Source organism: Balaenoptera physalus (genome assembly GCF_965194825.1).
Source record: "Balaenoptera physalus genome assembly, chromosome: 11".
Classification (NCBI taxonomy): domain Eukaryota; kingdom Metazoa; phylum Chordata; class Mammalia; order Artiodactyla; family Balaenopteridae; genus Balaenoptera; species Balaenoptera physalus.
The window spans coordinates 102,774,164-102,795,654 of NC_138896.1; the positions used below are offsets into that span (position 1 = coordinate 102,774,164).

Here is a 21,491-nt window from a genome sequence, read left to right on the forward strand (position 1 = left end):
TACGGAAAAAAATATGTTTATTAAGTGCACCTTTTATAAAGCAGCTAATGAAGCAGGCATCTCATTATCGGGCACATCATTCACCAATGCGCACAGACAGCAGGTGCCACAGAAAGTTACTAAGTAGAACAAAATCGAGGAATTCACATTTTGCATTTAGGGGCGTTTCATCGCAATTAAACACAAAAGGTCGAGCACTTTGAAACCAGGATCTTCTTAAAAGGCAGCTTCCTGCAGTCATAACCCGTAGACCCATCCCCCAGGGGAGACCAAATGGTGTGACAGACTTTTTTTCAGGGCCTAAAGAGATAAGGCTCAGAGTCCTCAAGTGTTCGCATTTCACTTTTCAACATCAGAACGATGAAACATTCCGGAAGAAAATCTGCACGCTCCAATTTATCGGCACCTCTAGGCATGCGCTAGGTTTGTAAACAGGCCTGAAACTGTGGGCAAAGGTGGTTGGAGGACCTTAGGAGTGGGGTCCAGAGGAGGACAGAAACAACCGAGCCCGAGGCAGTGTCCTGGACCCCTACTCTCCTTCTTCCAGGCTTGGGTTGGGGAAAGAGCAAGCGATTGTGAAAATACTCTCCAGGACGAGACTGGGAGTGGAGGGGCGTGTAGCCAGGGGCGCTGCTGGAATCAAATGTCACTGACTGGCTACAAAAGACTCCTGTGCCATAATGAGAGCCAAGGTCCCAACCAGAGCTTTCACAGGAGAAGAATGAGGAAAGCGTCCCAGCTGGTTCTGATGCCCAAGAACCCTGCAGCTCCTGGGTTCTCAGCAAGGTTGTGCCCGTGGTCAGAAACATCTACTGAGTGGCTGCCTCCTTGATCCCCAGTGGCCTCTGGTGGCTGCTAGGATGGCAACTTCCTTGGGAACCGCAGAGAATGGGGCGTCTCTGGCTGGTGAGCAGAGAGGCTCAAATGCCAACAGACCCCACCACTGCTGCACTTGCACCCAGGGTGCCCAGTGTCCTGGATGTGGGCACGGAACCCCAAACCAGCATCCTGTTAGCTTCCCAAAGAGCCAGGACTGGCTGGTGTTGACACTAAGCGCCCGTCACAGCAACACTGCACTGCCTCTGGGTCCAAAGATGACATCGTTCTCAGTCTCCAGGTATACTGAAGATCTTGTCCTAAATGCTGGGGTTTCAAACACTGGCATTTCAGTGCATGCCTCTCTTCTCCCTGAACATCCAGACCCTGCTAGCTCATTCTACTGTGTGCGTGTGTATGTGCATGTGTGTGTACAATGCAGTGTGGAGGGAGAAGAGGAAAGTGTGTGTGGAGATCTGGGGCTTTGGGAAGTGCTCTTGCTGTGTCACAGTGAGTCCAAAACTATATGTGCAAATAAAAAAAGTGCCCCAGAGTGCCACTGAGCTGGCCAGTCCCAGTCGGAAAACCTCTGATCTATAACGTCCTGTATTTAACGACTAAAGGTGTTTCTTGGACATGGTCATGTTGTACCTCAAGGCTGAGAGGACATCTGATGACATGTTTACCAGGTATTATCACTGCTGGTACTTTTGCTGAAACCGGAAACACCATCTCTTGCAGGAAAACTGAGTAAGAAAACCATGGATTCTTCTGAAATGGTGAGTCAGTGAGAAACAAAAGTTCTGGGAGGTAAGAGATTCCAAGAAATGCATCCTTCAAGCTGGTTGCCTCTGAATTCAGCTGGTAAACATTTTTTTAAGTATTTAATTCAGTGGCTTTTAGCATATTCTCAAAATTGTGCACATCACTAACTCCAGAAAATTTTCATCATCACAAAAAAAGCCCCATATGGGGCTTAGCAGTCACTCCCCATCCACCCCAGCCTCCAGCCCCTGGCAACCACTATTGTATAATATGTCTTGGTAATTTTGCCTACTCTGGGCATTTCATATAAACGGAATCATGTAGTATGTGGCTTTTCGCAAGGCTTCTTTCACTTAGCATGATGTTTTCAAGGTTCATCCACGTTGGAGCATGTGTCAGTACTTCCTTGCTTTCCATAGTTCAATAATGTGCCATTGTATAGATATACTACATTTGTTTATCCATTCATCAGTCGATAGGTATTTGGGTTATTTCCATTTTTGGCTATTATGAATTATACTGCTATAAACATTTGTGGACAAGTTTTTGTGTGTATATATGCTTCCGTTTCTCTTGAGTAAATACCTAGGAGTAGCATTTCTGGCTCATATGGTAATTCTATGTTTAACTTTTTCAGGAACTGCCAAACTATTTTCCAAATTGGCTGCACCATTTTACCTTCCCACAAGCGATGGAGGAGAGTTCCAATTTCTCTCCATCCTCGCCAGCACCTATCGTTGCCCATATCTTTGATTAGAGCCATCTTAGTGGGTGTGCAGTGCTATTTCACTGTGGTTTTGATTTGCATTTCCCTCGTGAGTAATAACATTGAGCATCTTCTCATGTGCTTATGGGCCGCTTATATTTCTTCTTTGGAGAAGATACGAAAATATGTCTATTCACTTGTTTATTCAAATATGTTGCCCATTTTTTAAACTGGGTTATTTGGCTTTTCATTCTTAAATCGTAAGAGTTCTTGATGTATTCTAGATACAAGTATATGGCTTCCAAATATTTTCTTCCATTCTATGAGCTGTCTTATCACTTTCTTGATAGTGCCCTATGAAACACAAAAGTTTTGTGCCCCATTTTGATGAGGTTCAATTTATCTATTCTTCCTTTGACTTCTGTTTTGGGTGTCATTATCTAAGAAATCATGGCCTAACCCAAGGTCACAAATATTTATCCCTATGTTGTCTTCTAAGGCTTTTATAGTTTTAGCTCTTACATTTAGGTTGATGCATTTTGAGTTAATTTTTGTATATAGTATGAGGTAGAGATCCAACCGCATTCTTTTGCATGTGGATATCCAGCTGTCCAGGTGCCATTTATCGAAAAGACAATCTCCCCAATTGAATTCTCGTCACACTTGTCAAAAATCTATTGGCCATAAACGTAAGGGTTTATACCTGAATTCTCTATTCCATTACATTGGTCTATATATGTCTTTTTGTCTATACCACATTCTTTTGATTACTGTAGCTTTGTAATAAGTTTTGAACCAGGAAGGGTGAATCCATCAACTCTGTCCCTGTTTTTCAAGGTTTATTTGGCTATTCTATTACTTGTGCAATTTCCATGTGAATTTTAGGATCAGCTTAGCAATTTGTGCAAAGAAGCCAGCTAGGATTTTGATAGGGATTACACTAAATCTATACATCAATTTGGAGAGTATTGTTATCTTAACAATATTTAAGTCTCTGAGCCATGAACACAGGATGTCTTTCCATTTATTTAAGTCTTCTGTTTCTTTCAACAATATTTTGTAGTTTTCAGGATTTAATTCCTGCACTTCTTTCATTAAATTTATTCCTATTCTTTCTGATACTATTATAAATGAAATTATTTCTTAATTTCATTTTCATACTGTTCATTGCCAGTGTAAAGAAATACACTTGATTTCTGTATTGACCTTGTATTCCACAACCTTGAATTCATGTATTAGTTCCAATGGGTTTGTGTGTGCATGAATTCCTTAGAATTTTCTATATACAAAAATCACATCATCTGTGAGAAGTTTTACTTCTTTTCCAATCTGGATGTCTTTTATTTCCTTTTCTTTCCCAGCTGCTTCTAAAGTATTAGCTTCTTAAACATTTTTTTCCTCTTAAAAATTTTTAACCCAAGTTTTAAGTGGCTGCCTTGCCAGACAGTCTCCGAAGAGAATCTCCTGCTCTGGGGCCACCGCCTGACAAGCTGGTGCTCAAGGATGCTGGCACCAGTCCACTCGAAGGCAGAAGCACTCTGAGGTCAGCAGGATACCAGCACCACCACCATCGAGGTCCCACTTCTCATCCCAAGCTCAGAACACTAGGCTTCCGCACCCATCTGGTCACCAATCCTATACTTACTACCTTTCACAAGATCCCAGGATAAAGGAGTAAAAAGATACTGGGGTGAAATGACAGGTCCAGGGGAAAAAAAACAAAACAAAACCACAACCCATCCAGCAGCCAGATGCAACAGTGGGGTCAGGGCAGCAGGAGTACCCGTGGGAGCCGAGGGTAGATCCGGGGCTTGGCTGATGGCTGAGTCACCCTGTCACCTTCCCCCATGGAGACCACTTCCCCACCCCGCTCGAGCCCCCACAAGGTGAGGAGGGGCACAAACTGAAAGGTACCTTATACACACACGTACACGACCACCAGTGGCCAGACTGCCCCTGTCGTACAATCCAAGCCAAGAGGGGTGGTCCTGGCCCCGCCGGTCACACCGCGGATGGCTGCGAGCAGCCCCTCTGGCTGGAGCTGTCCGGGCTCAGGACGAAGGTGGACGAGTTGCTCTTTTTGCTGACGCTTGTCTCCCTGGGCCGGCGGCCCTTCCGGCAGCTGGACGAGCAGCAGAGGAAGCGCTGCACGAGGTCGTGGAAGAGGCGGCCCGTGAAGAGCAGGTAGATCCAGGGGTTGCAGCAGCTGTTGAGGCTGGCCAGCAGCATGGCAATGATGAAAGCCGAGGCTGCAAGGTGGGGAGGGTGGGGACAAAGGAGAACAGGGCATCACTACTGGGGCACGAGGCATCACCTCCTGAGGACAGAGGCCAGGTGCCAGTCACAAGACGGAGGACTAAAGAGACCAAGCCTGCCTGCCTTCCGTATCCGTGCTCTGGGCATGCACTCAGCCTACCCCCCACGCCTTCCCCAGCTTAGCCCAGCCCTGGAACATTCCCTGTCCTTTCTCCCAAGCAAAGCTTACCCACCACGGGCTTCCACCGGCACGGCCACCTGTCCGTCCATTCATCACTCACCCCGCAAGTATCGACTGTCTCCCGCTCAGAGTACCCAAGAGCGCAGAGGCAGAAGCTGCCAGACCTGGTTTGTATTCTAGCCCCGCCAGCAACAAGTACTTTAACTCCCCAAGGAACTGCTGTTGCCTAACCTTTAAATGGGGATAACAAGAGTCCCCACATCTCCCTGGAACACTGCGAGGGTGAAAGAGCACCTGGTACCTGAAGGGTGCTTAGGAGGTTCCCAGGCAGAGAAGGGAGGACGGGCGCTTCGGGCAGAAGGGACGGCACAGGCAAAGGCACAGAGACAAGAAGGCGTGTGCTGCCTTCACAGCTGAGAACACTGGAAGCGTTTCTGTGAAGATACGCCTAAGAGCACTGCTTCAGCCGACAAATAAGACTTGTGCAGGAAAAGGGGACACCAGAAGTACATGAGGCACTGTGCAGAAGCTATTACACTGAGGATTTACTGAATTTCAGGTAAAATTAATGATCAGAAATCAACTTCAAGACATTGCTTGCCACAAAGTTAAGCTTCAAGGGGGAAGAAAAATTCCTAATCCTAAGTACTTCCAAATAGGGGGTGGGGTGGGGAGCCTGGGTTTCCGTCAATGGCCTTAATCTGACAAATGTACACACTCCCAGCGGCAGAGGAGGACACAGGCACCCCCCCAGAAACCCACACGGAAAACGGTGTTCCCAAGAATGCTGTTCACGGCCACACCCTTACAAATAACGGTAACTGCAAGAAGGCGTGGAAAATCCACTAGCCCGATATTTTCTGCAACAAGTTTTCAAGGAAGAACTCCAGAATTCAAGAGCTCAATCCAGGAAAGAATTTCTCACAGGCCGACTGGAGTTGCAAGATCTAGACGCCACTGTGGACGCAGACAGAGCACAGAGACGTCTGTCAGCCACATCTCCAAGCACCAAAGGGGGAGGGTGATTGTTTAAGAGGAATTCTGTGGTTCTCAAAGTGGGGTCCCCAGCTCACCTGGGAACTTGACAGAAGTGTAAATTCTCAGGCCCCACCCTAGATCTAGTGGATCAGACTCCTGGGGGTGAGGCTCAACGATCTGCTATAAACAGTCCTCCAGGGGATTCTGACACACACCCAAGTTTGAGAACCACTGCTCTAATTACCTGGTGCACCTGCTGGAACAAAAGCAAGCTACAACACGCAAAGCCCACAAGTCCTGCAAACAAAAATGTTTAGAAAGCAAAGGATTAGAAAGCAAATCTAATCCTTAGATTAAAATAGTAAAGAAAAGAAAAGTGGAAAAGTGAAGGGTGGGGTGGGGGGAAGCCAGTACTGTTGAATTCTATGAAAGAGAATGGAAAAAAATATTTGATTTCGATGTGTAAAAAAGGATGAATTTAAGTTTAGAAACCTGATGAAATATCACAAACTCTAAAAATATCTCAAAATCATAATTAAACATATAAAATGAAAGAGGCAAAATAAACACATAAAAGTCAAAACTTGAAAAGGCATTGAGGGACTTCCCTTGTGGTCCAGTGGTTAAGACTCTGTGCTTCCAGCGCAGGGGGCACGGGTTCAATCCCAGGTCGGGGGATAAGATCCCACACGCTGCATGGCGCGACAAAAAGAGTTAAAAAAAATTTTTTTTAAAGGCATGGAGAAGTAAACTGCCAGACACAAGGGAAGAACATAGGTGTACAGAGCTATGAAATGGGTAGAAGGACGTGTTCTCACTTGAACAGAAAGGCAGCACGTTTTACCTCTCTGAACAGAGTTACAAGGCATTATCTTAGCTATTCATATAAGTTACTCGCCTCACTCTTGACATTTGGATCTTCTAACTTATTTATCCTATTTTTTATAAACAACCTACAGAAACAGTAACCACAAAAAAGTAAACAGTTAATGAATTCCTGAGTAGCCCCACCCGAGTTTTTCCACCTCCAAGTGGCCAGCCTGGTTGGGAGGAGTTGGGACCACGGCCAGCACCTCTATCCCCACCTGGTGGCCACAGACACGAATGACCGGCCTGGCCTGGCTCTCGGGGAAGGATGACCCTCTAAGCTGAACCTGCTCGTGTCAAGTTGCCAAATGCTAAGGGCACATTTGGACTTTTTAAAAATTTGGCAATATCCTAACCAACCAAAGACATGGGCTCCCAGCAGTGGAATTTCAAGCTATTTGGGAATAAAACACAGGCTATGGAGGACATTTCAAAGGAAGGATGCTGCAGAAATAAAGGTACAAAGGTGAGACTGTCCAACAGCATTCAGGGGCTGCCAGAGTTGGGGGGTGGTGGGTTCACAGGAGAGGAAACTGGAAAGAGCCAGGCTGAGGAGGAGGATCTGGAATCCAGGCTGAGCATGAACTTGAATCTACAGGCGCTGGGGAGCCATGGACGGTTTCTGAGCATAAGGACTAACTGCACCTCATCTACTTTCTGCACTTACTGTATCTCGTTTAGGCTGTAACATCGCCCTTTCCAGCGGCTAGAAAGGCTTCCTAGAACTGAAGAAGGAGAGGAACAGAACAAGGCATGGAAAGCGTCGTCCCTGGCATTTTACGATGCTGCTTCCAAGGGGGCATACGACAATGCAGCAATGTCAACCATGGGAATCACGGCTCAAGCTTGCACAGAACAGAACAGCTTTCAAAGCAGTCTCATCTCCATTTTATACATGAGGAAAGTGAAGCTCGGAGAAGGGAAGTGTCTTCCCCAGGGACACACAAGTCACCCTGCGTTCCCACCTGAAAGTAATGAAGTTTGATGTCTTTTAAAGCTAGGTCAGCATTCACACTAGTCAGGTTGGTTCCAGGGAGCAAATCCCCTCAGTCCCAAAGCAGAGACATGGGCTGACTGGGCAATTGCCCTCATCATATGATTTGAAGGATAGAGTCAGAGAGCAACTTTCCTTTCCTAAAACAGATGTAGGCCCCCTAGGAGGCTAAGCACTGCCCACTCCCCAGTAATGGCCTTTTATTTTATTATTATAATTTTTTAAATAAATTTATTTATTTTATTTATTTATTTTTGGCTGCGTTGGGTCTTTGTTGGTGCGCGTGGGCTTTCTCTAGTTGTGGCAAGCGGGGGCTACTCTTTGTTGCAGTGCGTGGGGCTTCTCATTGCCGTGGCTTCCCTTGCTGCGGAGCATGGGCTCTAGGCGCGCGGGCTTCAGTAGTTGTGGGTCGTGGGCTCTAGAGTGCAGGCTCAGTAGTTGTGGTGCACGGGCTTAGTTGCTCCGTGGCATGTGGGATCTTCCCAGTCAGGGATCGAGCCTGTGTCCCCTGCATTGGCAAGTGGATTCTTAACCACTGTGCCACCAGGGAAGTCCCGTAATGGTCTTTTAAAATCCAAGCATACCGGGAGGGGAAACCCATTGCCTATCAGATCACCATCCTTCCTGGCAGAAATGTCTCCTGGTCTGGACGAGGGGCCAGCAAACAGCCCACGGGCCAAACCCCACCTGCTGCTTGTTTTTGTAAATGAAGTTTTACTGGAACACAGCCATATCCATTCATTCATATATTGTCAATGGCAGCTTTCGCACTACAAGGGCAAAGCTGAGTAGTTGTTACAGAGACCTTACATCCTGCGAGCCTCAAATATTTACTGTTTGGCCTTTTACAGAAAAAGTTAGCCAATCCTTGATCTAAATGCCTGTAGGAGAAGATGTTAAAAAGCAGAAGGAAAGGGCTCAAGAAGGGGAGGGGCAGACCCACAGGGTAAGCTGAGCCCACTTCTCCCCACACCACCAGAAGCAGAACTGGGTGATGCCTTTACTTTTAAGTACCCAGACCTCCCACAAACCCTGGCTTGGCCACCTTGCACCTGGGGCCAGAGGGCAACACCCTGGCCCGGGCAGCCCACGTCCAGTGTCTGCTCCACACCAGGGCACCAAGGTCCGCCCCGTGCCTGCATGCCCGCTGCTCTGAAGAGCCAGCTCAGCTACCAAGCTCCTGGCGACAATGGCCCCAGCCACACTTTCCATAAAGCAGAGCGACGGTGAAGTCAGTGTGGATAAAAGAAGGCCCTGGAAACCAGAATCGACAGACTCATCCAAGACAGGTGTGGTGAGCAGCCAGCACCTCCTGGGGGGCTCCGGCCATCGGGGAGCCCCTCACAGAGGATCCAGACGCAAACCCGTGGGGTGTGAACCCCCCTCCCACCTACTCATTTCTCTGAGCCACATCTACTGTCTGAGCCTTAATATCCTCATCTGTGAAATGGAGGTGACACCCTCAAGGACTTGGAGAAAATTGAAAACAAAAAAAAAAGTGTGAAAGGGCTTTGTAAACGGCAAAGTGTTTGTTCACGTTATCGTATTATTACTTACAGATATGAAATATGATCAACTGTGTATAACTTTTTATTGCCCAAGGTTGGGGACTCCTAATCTAAGGCTGATTCAAGAAACTGTCCTTTGCCCTTTTCTCCCCAACTTCAAAATTAAAAAAAACGAAACAAAACAAAATGAAAACCCGGAGCCCTGGGATTGGATTACATGACCCCAAAGGAACTCGAGATAGTCCGTTTTGGAAAAACTTACTCTGCCGGTGACACAAGATACCCAAAAGGGAAGGGGGCTGCAACCATGTGCAAGAGCGGGATTTCAGGGTCTCCACCCGGAGAGCTGGTTCTCATCTGTCTCTCCCACTCCACTCCGTAAAAGGAACACTTGTCCCCCAGGACTGAGCCCTGAGGGCTGCAAAAAGCTCTCTCTGGTCCTGGCAGAGAAGGAAGGCCGAGTGGGAGGCGCTGGGCCAGGGATCGGCCCTCACACCTGCCTGGCCTGAGCTTAGGGCATGGGGCAGGGGGTGGGGGGGTGGAAATGAGGAGAGCGATGTTCCACTTCCTTCCATGCCATCTCTGCTCAGTGCCAGCCACCGAGTTGGCCCTGGGGACGTGCCCTCAAGGGATTTACAAACTCAGGCGGGAAAGACAGAAGCACAGACAGGCCCTCCAGTCAACAGGGAGCTGCAGCACCGGGGGAGGGGCGGTGGGCCCAGGGCTGGGGACTAGGGGTGATCTTCAAGCGGGGGCTCCTACGTGCCAAGCAGAGGACTGAGCGGGAATGGCCGCGCGCCAACGGCAAACGTCCCCTGCTGGGCATTTTACCCCCGGGACACAGAGACCATGCCGAACTTCCACCTGGCGCCCTCACTCACGGAGGAGGTGGACAGCCGAGGGCCATGCGAGGACAGGGTGCCCCCAGCAGTCACCCACCCACCAGCCCGGCTTTACTCAAGCCCCAAGAAGTTCCCTGTTCGGATTTCCCGGCACTGCCCCCGCCCATCACCATCGCGTCACCCTGGGCCCAAATTAGCCCAGAACAGCTGACGGGGCAGCTGGCCACGGCCTCTCCGGCTGCGCTGTTCCTGAGGCAACGAACACGTGTCACAGACAATTCAAAGACCTGTGGCTCAGCTGACACCTCTCATCTGAATCCGGTCAAGCTCAGCCACTTTCCCAAGAGGCTCTCACTCCAGAAACCAATCACTTGGTTCAAGGTCTCCTCCCCGCCGCCCAGATCCTGAATCAGGTCTCCCTCACAAGGAATCTAAATCCCTTATTCCTTTAGGAGCTACAAGAGAATTTGGGAGTTGTGATGTACAGAAGGCTTTTTTAAAAATGTTTTTTGAATGTGCACTTACATAAGGATTGAATACTAACACGTATTCCAGGGCACCTTCTTTGAAAAGACCACCATTTTACCACACTGGAATTGTAAAAGTCACAGATGTGTGATCTCACCATGTGTAAGGTCAGGAAGAAGAACTAAATCTGTGGGCTACAGAGCTTTAAATGGTCTTCTGTGATGTCACTGCTCAAATCTGGGGACGTGTGGGGCCCACCGGGCAGGACCTGAGGAATAACCACGTCCTAGAAGCAGAAGAGCTGGGGCTTCCTGTGAACAACCAGCTCTTCTCTACCCTTCAGAGAATGACAGGGCCCTGCCGCCAATTTGGGCCACACGTGTGAAGGCAAGCCACATGTTTTGGTCACAGAGATGATACATTAAAGCCTCATTACTCACTGTGCAGTCAACAGGCCAGCTGCAGGGGCCCTGCACAGGCATCACCTGGGAAAGTGTCAAAAATACAGACTCATGGGCCCCACCCAGACCTACTGAATCAGAATCTATGCTTTAACAAGTTCTCCCACGTGATCTGTGTGCACACTGAAGCATGACAAGTATTCTTCCAATACAGGGAAAGAAAATAAAGTAACTGTTTCAATGATCTCATCAGGGAATGTGCATCTGCTTCTTTGCATAGCCAGCTCCTACTCATCCTTCAAAACCTTTTCAAATGTTGCTTCCTCTCTGAAATCCTCCTGATTTTTTCCCAGGGAGACTGAATCAATAAATGCCTCCTGGGGGCACTCACAGTACTTGATAAACGAATACCTCTCTCACAGCATCATCCCTTCATACTGTCATTATTCTTGTTTATAATCTGTGGTTGGGGACTGTGTCTCATTTGTGGCTCTGTCCTTGGCTGCTAGCAGAAACTGGAAAATGGGAAATGTTCAATAAGGGACTAAGTTGAAGTGAGCATGAAATTAGCAGACAGGAGTCCTGATAAATCAGCCACCGACACTAGCATGTTGGAAAAGCAAAAAGACAATTTCCCTGCCTGACAATGGGAGATGGGCCCCTAACAAGATGACTGGACTCAAATGCAATTCCCTCTGGGAAATTACATTCACAGTCAGATATCAAGGTCAGGCAGAGAGAAAGAGAAAGAAACAGAAATGAGTAGGAGTGACCATTAGAGTGTGAGGCATGGGCCGTGGAGGGCAGAGGCCCGTGGCACTGAAGCATCTGGCAAAGGGTGGGAGGTGCCAGCTCCCAGTACAGTAAGGAGGAAGGTGCTGGCAGAGGGTGCCCCTCAGTGGCCAGGAATCAGGGGCTGGGACACGAAAGACCGCCTGGTTACACCTCCTTCCCGCCCGTCCCTCATGCAAGGGTTCCCTTGGGTTTCCAAACCCAGAGCTAGAGCCTCCCCACCTTGCCTCCTACTGTCTCCTCCAGGCAAGGCCTTAACTTCTCTTGACCTCTTAACGACACCCTTGTTCCCAGCATCACCGGGCTTGCCGTCACTCAGCAAAAACTGCAGCCCCTCAGTGAAAATGTGCTCCTGAGCTCACGACAACCTGCATTCCCTCAGCTGCACGGACTGACTCCAGGACGCTGACACATGGTGAAATTTCTCTATTTTTAAAGCGTTGATTGAGCACTTACTACATGCCAGGCCCTGTGCCACCAGCACCCTCCACCCGGCTCACAACCTAAACCCTATTCTTAACCCCAGCAAAGAGCCCCAGACAGTTCTCGTCAGCCACCCAGGGTGACGGCTGCTGCCCCATCTGGCCACACCCGGGGACAGAACCATCCCGGCAGAAACTGGGGGCGTCCCTCCCAGAGATCAACCTTGGCCTGACTGTCCCGCATCTATGCATGTGCCAGCTGCTGGCCACAGGAGGGCAGGTGAGGGACTGGGGAGGGGTCCTTGCCAACTCTCCTCATAGGAGGACAGATGGAGGCAGAGGTTGTGTGGACAGGACCCTTGGGAGGCGCTGAATCACTGCTTGTAGAATGAACACACTGGAGGAGGAAGGAGACCCTCAGGTGGGGGCAACAGGTAAAGCTTCACGAGAGTCGGAACTGGATGAAGCTGCCGTGTCCAGTTGTTCAGGTTGTGTACTGCACAGCTCCTAGGAATACCATTCTCACAGACCATTCTCATTCTCAGGTTCCTGAAATGGAACCCCCTGGAGTTGTGCACAAAGCAGCCCACACAGTGGACTTGGGCTCTGAAGGATGGGTCTCTGCAGAAGAGACTCGGGTAGGCGTTCCTGGGATGGAAACAGAATTAGCATGGGTGCAAAGCAAAAGGCCCTGTGGGAAGTGGCAAGTCAGCAGGCCTGGCTGCAGGTGCACTAGGAAGATTGGCCAGAGCCCAGGGCAGAGGGGATGAGGGTACTCTTTTTGTTAGATATTAGTTCAGGACAGGCCAACACAGTGCGTCCAAACCAGTGGTTCTCAACCAGGGCGATTTTGCCCCTTAAGGGACATTCGGCAATCTCTGGGGACATTTTTTGGTGGCCACAACTGCGGGGAGGTGCTAGTGGCGGGAGCAAGGGATGCTGCTAAACGTCCTCTGTCACACAGGACAGCCGCCCGCCCCACGCCACACTCACAACGAAGGCTGTCTGCCCCCTAGTGTCAGTAATGCCAAAGTTGAGAAACGGTGCTCTAAACCACGAAGGTGGTGATGGAAAAGGGAAGGAAAGTACAGACACGAGAGGTACTAAGCGAAGATGTGGCTATGACAGCGGGATCAGCGGATGGCTGATGGACATCAGGGTGGAGGAGTCGAGGGACATGGGCTTTGAAGCCACAGTGCTGAGAGGGCCGGCCACTAGTGCCCCTGTAGCTGGGTGGGTGCATGCTGGGTGTTGCAGGGAAGAGATTCCAGGAGAGGGTGCAGGGCTCTGCTTTGGCCGGCCTGGAGCGGGGCCAGAAATCAACTTTTTAACAAGCACCCAGGAGACCCAATGCCGAGGGTGGTGGGGAGGGAAGCAGTCTGGCGTGATTTGATCTGGGTTCGAATCCCAACCCCATTACTTACTCAGCAGTGCTGCTGAGCAGGCTGTGCCACTCTGAGCCTCAGTTTCCTCATCTGTACAACGGGGATAATGCCCCCCCTTACCTTGCTGTGTCTGGATGAGGACAAGAGATGGGGTCGGGCACAGGGTCCGGCACTCCATAGGGGGCGACTACTGATTTTAACGAATGCAACTCCTCACTTCACTGAAACCGATGCCAAGAGAGGGTGTTGTGTTCTATCACAAGATGTTATCCCCACTGCTCAGGTGGGAATGACACAGGCCCAGAGACATGCCCCAAATCACACAGGTGCCCTGAGACCAGGCCTCTGAAGGGACTCTCACCACTTCCCAGGGGCCAGGGGCTCTGATAGGCAGGGGTGGGCCCTCCCACCCCCCTCCCCCCTCCCCCCCCCCCTGCTCCACCTCCCACCCCCTCCCCAAACCACTCAGCCATCCATCAAATAGGAAAAAATATATAGCAAAGCTTCACCCAATAGACTTTTTTGTTGTTGTTGTTATTCATCAAACCTTTGGGGGAAAACAAGTGAAGTCACCTTGGGGCATAAACCCAAGAGAAAACATTAGCATTAGTTGAGAACATAAAAGAACCCATAATTACTTAATCAGACCAGAGTGTGGTCATTAATTGCCCATCTAATGGCAATTTATGCCCAAGAGGGCCAAGCTTAAGACAAGGAAAGCTGCATCCTATCTCCTCCTGCCGCCGCCCAACCCCCCAGCCACTGCTCTCTGCCCTAGGTCACCTGACGAGCAGGCCCCTCCGAGGTATGTGGTCCACCCACACCTTGGGCACAGTGTCCTTGGAAAGGCAGGGTGGGCGGGCAGCCACACTGGAGGGGCCACAGTTCCACAAAAACCGGGAGGTGCTGGCAAGCTCGTTTCACAGACGGGGGAAACACTTAAAACTAGGCCTCCTGTGCATTTCAACCTTCCTCCTGGTACCCACCGTGGCAGAAGCTTGATTGCTCCCAGTGCTGGGGCGCTCACTTCTTCACCAAGTAGCCAACCCTACGGCCAGAGCGCTGCCTAGAGAGCCCTCATTTCTCTTGAGTCCAGCTCCGTACACCCATCCCAGCCCTGTCACGTGCACCTTCCTCTTCCCATACCCTACATATTTGTTCAACAAGCATCGGCTGAGCTCGGACGGGTGGCCCGCCTTGTGCTAGGCACTGGGCCCACACCAGTGAACAGGACAGGTGGGGCCCCCGCTGTGACAAGGCTCACAGTCTACCTCTCCGGCTTTAACGAGCTTCTCCACATACCAAGCCTCCCCGGACACACCGCCGACCGTCCAGCAGACTCTGCTGCCACCCCAGGCCCCTCCACCCAGGCTCTCAAGAGAAAAATGTCTAGCTCCTCCAGCTCAAATCCCTGCCGAGATTCTCAAAGTCAACCCCACGAAGACAAACGAAACATTTAACTAGAATGGGGGGAGGAGAGAAGAGTGACATTGATCACGTGGCCCCCCAGGTGCCACGGGTCACTCCATGTCATCCTCGTAACAGACCTGTGAATAGACTTGCTATCCTCATTATAACAGAGGAGGAAGAAGCTGAAGCTCAGAGAAGGGAGACCAACTGCTCGAGGACACGCAGGAGAAAGTGGGAAGGCGGGCTCCAAACACAGGCCAGTCACGTGGCTCCAACACCTGCTCTTTCCCTGCACGGGGACCTGGGGTCCTACGGCACCCACCCGCAGTCTCCACCAAGTGGATCCATCCATCCATCTTCATCTCCTCCCTGAGAACCACTCCGGGGTCAGACTCCTTGGGACCAGCAGCAAAGCAAGTTCCACGGAGTTCAAGGGAAAAGGTTGGTGCCAAATCTTTGGCTGTGCAATTTGATCCTGAAAGTTCCATCCGGGGCTTGTCCAAACCTGCCAGGGGTGTCTGGTCCCAGCCCTCCTTCTGCAGCGTCACCAGTCTCACCAAAGCAGGGCCCCACCAGCATGTGGCTGCTCTGAAACGGGGGGGGGGGGAGGGGGCTCATTACATTACCACAACCCTCCCCTTGCTTTTTTCTCCTCTCACTGCTTTTCTCTCTGAACAATGGAAGTACTGAAATTGAGAGTTCTCCTCTTTGCTTTGGCTCTTCCGAAAGGAAGCCCCATGTACAGCTCACCCCCTGCCCCGGACAGAGACTTCATAATTGCTATTATTGTATTACCATTTCTCTAACCTTTTCCCCCTTTCTTCCCAGTCTCCTCACGTCCATTTTATCTTGCTGTGGCACCCGAATCTTTGGGCCCCCCCTCAAATTATTTTTGGAACAAGGTGAGCTCTAAACCCACAAAGGCAGCGCTCGGTGTGACTGAAGGTGTGCAAGGGGAGAGATGGGAAAGGCGCGCTGGATTTCAAGGGAATTGCGGGGGAGGGAACCCTAAGGAAGGAGGGACTTGGAGTCCTGTGGTGGCCCCGAGGCCAGCTGCCAAGGCACGTGTGACTTCTCCAGCCGCGCCGTTAGCCCCGACCCATGGTCAGCGGTTAAGGAGCTGCTCGCTGACCCAGAGGCTTTCGTGATGAAGCTGCCGGCAGGAAGGAGGCCCCCCTCCTGCGTCCCTGAGGCTGCCTGCCCCCGGGCTGCTGGGAAGAATGTCTCGCTGTTCACAAGGGCTCCCTGGATTTCCAGGCCCCACTCGCCAGGAGATGAGCAGAGCCAGGGGCCCTGAGCTAGAGAGTCTGCGTTCTGGTAAATTCCCTTCCTCCTGGATAGGAAGGTGAGGGCTGTGCATCCATTCCACTCGCTGATCAAAAGCTCAAGTAGCGCTAACGTCCCCGTCTTGTTCCTTCCTTACTACTTGCCCAGAGCCTCGAGATTGAGTCACGTCTCCGAAGTGACTGTAACGCAATTGTTTCTCATCCCAGCCTGCTACTCGTAATTCTCCAAGTTAATGCCAAGTGGGCACAAGGCGTGCTTCTGGCTCAGCCCACATCCCCGGACCCTGCAGCCCTGAGGCCGAGGCACGACTGGACCAGGCCAGTGGCAGGTGCCCAAGCCCTCTGAGGTTGGTGAGCCGGGAGCCCGCTCCTGGCAACACTGTGGGGGAGGGAGTGCTGGCAGCAGCGGCGTCAGGACCCTCCTGTCGTCTGCGTTTGTGCTCTTCTCAGAGCATCCAGGGCAGAACTCCAAGGAGGACCCGGAAGACCTGCGTGTTTCACGTGCCATCACCCTCTCCCCTGAACCAGGAAAGGAGCAAAGAGAAACAGGACCTGAGGTCCCTGGAGCCCGTCTCTTCCTCTGCTCCTGGAGCCTGAGTAGAAGCCCATCTCTGCTGCACGTCTCCCCTCCCACCCCCCGCCACCCGGAAATCCTCAGGTGGCCACATGTACCCAAAATGCCTCTGGCCCCACTTTAGTGAGAGGGGACTCCCTCTCGCTCTCTCTTCCTGTATCTTGTTTTTAAGACAGAAAAATGAATTGTTCAATAAGCTTTTCAAGTGTAGAAAAGATCTAAACTTTACTGAGTGACCGTGATCTGCGTTGACCACATACTCATTCTCTAGGGAGGAAAGTGAGGAGGGGGAGCGCAGGTGCGGTCATGGAAGTCACGGGGGGAAGGGAGGGGGAGAAGGAAGGAGAAAAGTCACCAGGGAGAAAATGAGCAGGAGAGGCGAGGGGACGGCAAAGAGAGAGGAGCAGACCATCTGCAGAATGAACGAACACAAGGAGGGAGAAGAAGACCCTTCAGTGAGTAAAGGCTGGAGGGAGGCCTAGATGCCAAGTCTCCACAACAGCTGCTCTAAGGGAGTGTCGGTCTCACTTCCTTAAGGGCTGGTGTCTGAGCTTCTCAAGACCTGTGTCAAGTATCTCTTCAGATCCCACCCAGGAAACAGGTATGGCCTGATGCCTTGTCTAGAAACACCCACTACTGGCTTTTGCCCAACCCAACTCCCTAGTCGTGTGCCCTTTAAAAGAAGCCTGGTGCTGGGGGGATGAGGTGGGGGCAGGAAGCCCCAGTTCTAGTCTGCCTCCCATTTGCTGTGTGATCTGGAGCCAGTGCCTTCCCCTCTTTGGACCCCTGAACCCCTTCTGCAAGGTGTTCCCAGGGGCTGCACCATGAAGCCAGGCTGGCTTTGCTAAATCTTCACAGCAATCCTCACCTGCAAACCACCCAGCCGGGCATACCCCAAGTGCTCAATAAATGCTGAATGATAACTGCTCTGGCCACTAAGGCAAACGCTGGGCTAATTGGGACGGCTGGGGCGAGCAAGGAGCCTGTGGTTTGGGGAAGAGAGCAAAGCAAATTTATCCAGCTGCATGAAGGAAGATTTCAGCTTCCATGCGATGGCTGTGTTAGAGACTACTGTCAGCAGTAGTGATTCTATCCAGAAACGGGACATTTGCGCTATCTCAAGGGCAGAAGGGGTGAAAGAAAACCCCTCGGGTCTTTCCTTACAAGCATTTGAGCCGCGGGCATCCCAGCGCAGTGTTACGTGCTTACCCTCAAAACAAAAGGTTTAAGTCATTCACCACCACTGATCATCCCTCCTGCTCTTCGCTAACGAGCTACCTGAATTGTCCGTGGTGAAGGCTGAAGGCGGGAGAGGCCTCGGGGTCCCAGCCGCAAAGCGACGGCTACAAGTCGGAGCCGAGGCGCTCTGCTCCCCCAAGATCCCTCCCCACAGAGCCTTCCATTCTACCGTCTCCTCCCGGTCTCCTGGCCACCCGGCCACCCTCAGCTCTGACCTCCCAGAGCCCTGACCTCCCAGTACTTCAATCTGGAGAGGGCGTTCACCGCCTCCCGAAATCCCCCAGCCTCCCCGGTCAAATGGGAAAGTCTGCATCCCCTTTCCCTTCCCTACCCGTCCCCGACCCCCGCTCCCCCCCCAGCAGAAGCGCCATCTCGGTTCCTGAGCACCGCCAACCCCGCGCCTGCCCGCCGTCCCCGCGTTACTCACCTCCGCGCGGCACAGCTCGCCGTCCCCACTGGGAGACGGGTTCAGGACTCGTCTCCGCACCCTGACGGCGCCCCGCCCCGCAGCTTCTCAGCACTTGCTAGGGAGGAATCCAATCGCCCACCTCCCGCTGCTCTGATCCAAACCAGACCTCGGGCTCAGGCTGACTTGAACTTAAAGTGGAAGTTCAACGTAAAGTGAACTTTACGTGGCAGGAGCTTGAGCTTGGGCCTGGGTTGGAAACTCAGCTCTGCCGCTTCGCTAAGCAACTGGAAAAGGCCAGTCACTGGAACCTCAGTTTCCTGGTCCATAATAGTGAACCAAATATGTAGCCCAAAGACTGTGCTACGGATTTTACGTGCATTTCCTCATTTCATTCCCCTGCTGCTGGGGAGAGCTGGTACTTTGATCATTTTTGCTATTTTACAGAAAGGGAAGTCAAGGCTCAGGGAAGTTACGCCCCAAATCACTTGGCCAGAGGATGACGGGGCCATGACTCAAATCCCCCATGAGGCCCCCAGAACAGAACGGCCCCTGGACGTTCAGAGGCAGCAGGACCACGGCCCCGCCCCGCCGCGCTCCCTCCTCCCGCTTTCCCGCCAGCGCTACCTTCCTTGGGCGCCTCAGCGTCCCAGACGCTCCACATCTGCACGAAAAAGAATGGCGTCCAGCACACGATGAAGGCCAGCACGATGATGAAGGTCATCTTGACCGTGCGGATCTTGGCCTTGGAGATGAGCTTGACGCTGCTGACGCGGGCCAAAGCCCCGTGCCCCGCGCTGTCCGCCGCCGCGCCCTCGGGCCCCGCGGCCGCCTCGGCCGCCGCCGCCGCCGTCTTGAGCCGCAAGTTCTGCCAGATCTTGAAGCTGATGAGGCCGTAGCAGGCGGCAAGCACGATGACGGGCACGATGTAGACGGCGAGCGTGATCCACGTGATGTAGGCCTTGGGCCCCCAGGGCTGGATGAAGACGGCCCAGCAGTCGAAGACGCCGTCGGCCACCTCGCGCAGCGAGAAGATGTGCACCTGCGGCGCGCTGGCCACCAGGCAGCCCAGCCATGTGGCGAGCACGGCCAGACGGTCGGCGCGGCGGCGCAGCACGCGCAGCGGCTGGCAGATGGCCAGGCAGCGGTCCAGCGACATGAGCAGCAGGAGGTAGGTGGAGGCGAACATGCCCACCACCTGCAAGTACTTGACGAGGCGGCACAGCAGGTCGGGTCCGTAGAAGCGGAAGGTGATGTCCCACAGCAGCTGCGGCAGCACCTGGAACACCGCCACCACCAGGTCGGCTATGCTCAGGTGCTTCATGAAGAAGAAGAGGCGCGAGTGCTTCTGGCGCGTGGTGCGCAGCGCCAGCAGCACGCACGCGTTGCCGCTCAGCGCCAGGAAGAGGATGAGGCACAGCACGGCCACCTCCACCCGCGCCAGGGCCTCGTTGCGCTGTGGTGGCCCAGCGGTGCGGTTGCCCTCGGCCCCCGGGGGCGCCGCGCTCCCGTTGACCATCTCGGCGCTCCAGTTGGCGGCAAGCGCACCTTCCATGGCCGTGGCCGCCGCCGTGCGCCCCAGGCCTTCGAGCCCTTTAAGGCGTGGCGCGCGGGGCGGGGCCCGACGCGCAGCCCGGGCGTGCCTGGGGGCTCCTGGGCTCCACTCCCTGAGACTCCGCGGAGCGATCTGATGGATCGGCCTCTGAAACAAACCCCGAGGGCCGTGAGAAAACGCACGCTTCTCTGCCGACGCCTGTGCGGCTCAGCTGTCCCCTTCCCAGGAACCCCAAATCATCTAGGACTAGGGTCACAACCGCCGGCCCTGGGGGTGCTCAGCCGCCACCCTAGAAATCCCCGTTTCAGGTACCTCCCTCTGAGACACGAAGTGAGCGGGAATAGCGGACCCGCAGTTCCTTGAGAAAGCCGCTTCCAGTGAAGGAGAGGGAGGGTTATAATCAGTGTCCTCCGGGACTGGGACTTCTAAGTCAGCCACCTCCCCTAGGGATCCCCCTACTAGCTACCCACACCCCAGAACCCACAGCACAGCTACCTCTCCTAGTCAACCCTACTCCAGTGGCTCCCTCCGGAGACCCCCCCCCCCAAACAGCCACTTGCCCGGGAAACCCAGCTCAGGACCAGCCCCCTCCAACCCCCCGTTTCTAAAATGCCTAGCCATCCGCCCCTGAACTTCCACAACAGCTGCTTCTTTGGAACCCAGTCCAAGGGTCCATCCTGGAGGCACTCCTGGCTCAATACTACCCAGGACGCCCAAACGCTGTTCCCAGTACCCCTCTGGCCTAGACATCTCTCGAGGATTTCCTCCCCAGCCCAGCATCCTGGAAAGTTCGGGAACTCGACACGTGTCTTGGCCCCCGACAGCCAAGGGAGGCGGCGCCTCCAGGAACCACAATCGCAAAGCACCCCACCACCTCCACCCGGGTCCCAGTGGTCCCACCAGCCCCAGCCATCCCGTTCACCCGTGCGCAGGACCCAGCTACCTGCACCGAGTCGTTAGGCGAACCTAAAGTTGGCTCCCTGGGGAAGCTGCACCGCCGCCGACAGCTCCAAAGCCGCCTGCGCTCCCCGCCCAGGTTGAGGTGGCTGCTGCCGGTACCCAGTCTGATAGGACGCTGAGGGCTCGGACTCTGGAGCCTGGGCTGGAATCCCCTCGCCCGCAGCCTGACTGGTCGCTGGAGAGGGACTGGAGGCGAGCGAAGAGCGCTGCCGAGGCTGTGCGCGCAGACGGCGTCAGGGTGCGCGGCGCTGCCGGCCGGTGGCCCGCTTTTCTGCAGCGGGTGGCAGGGGCTGCACCACCCCACTGGTCCGCTAGGAGGCGCGGGAGGCAGGCCTTGCCGACCGCCGCCGAGCGGTGTAAACTCGCCCAGCCTTGCCCGGCGCGGTAACAAACAGGCTAATTGCACAGTGGCTTCAAGCAGCAAGAGGGAAGGAGCTCGTAAATAATCCGCTTGGTTTCTTCCTTTCTTGGTTTAGAAGCTCCTGACTCTCAGGCAAATGGGAGGCTTGGATAGCAGTGTTTTCCCGTTGACAGTGATGAAGTTACAAAAGCATTTAACTGGTATTTCCCAATCATCAGGTCAACTTCACGGCTTCCCCACCGCCCCCTTCCCCGGAGCCTGATGTACTGGATTCAGCACTGAATTCAAGTTATGTCCTTGCTTTGGAATACTTTTGTTC

At 52.9% G+C, this 21,491-nt stretch overlaps 1 protein-coding gene across 1 annotated transcript; it reads right to left on the minus strand.

Moving 5' to 3' along the window:
• OXTR (oxytocin receptor) lies at window positions 1–21,272 on the minus strand. Its single transcript, XM_082412353.1, has 3 exons — window positions 20,795–21,272; window positions 18,924–19,998; window positions 1–4,536 (listed from the first exon to the last, which is right to left on the minus strand). Exons 2-3 carry the CDS (start codon window positions 19,849–19,851, stop codon window positions 4,289–4,291), a joined length of 1,176 nt encoding a protein of 391 aa, XP_082268479.1. The 5' UTR covers window positions 19,852–19,998; window positions 20,795–21,272; the 3' UTR covers window positions 1–4,288.
• Between the last annotated feature and the right edge of the window lie 219 nt (window positions 21,273–21,491).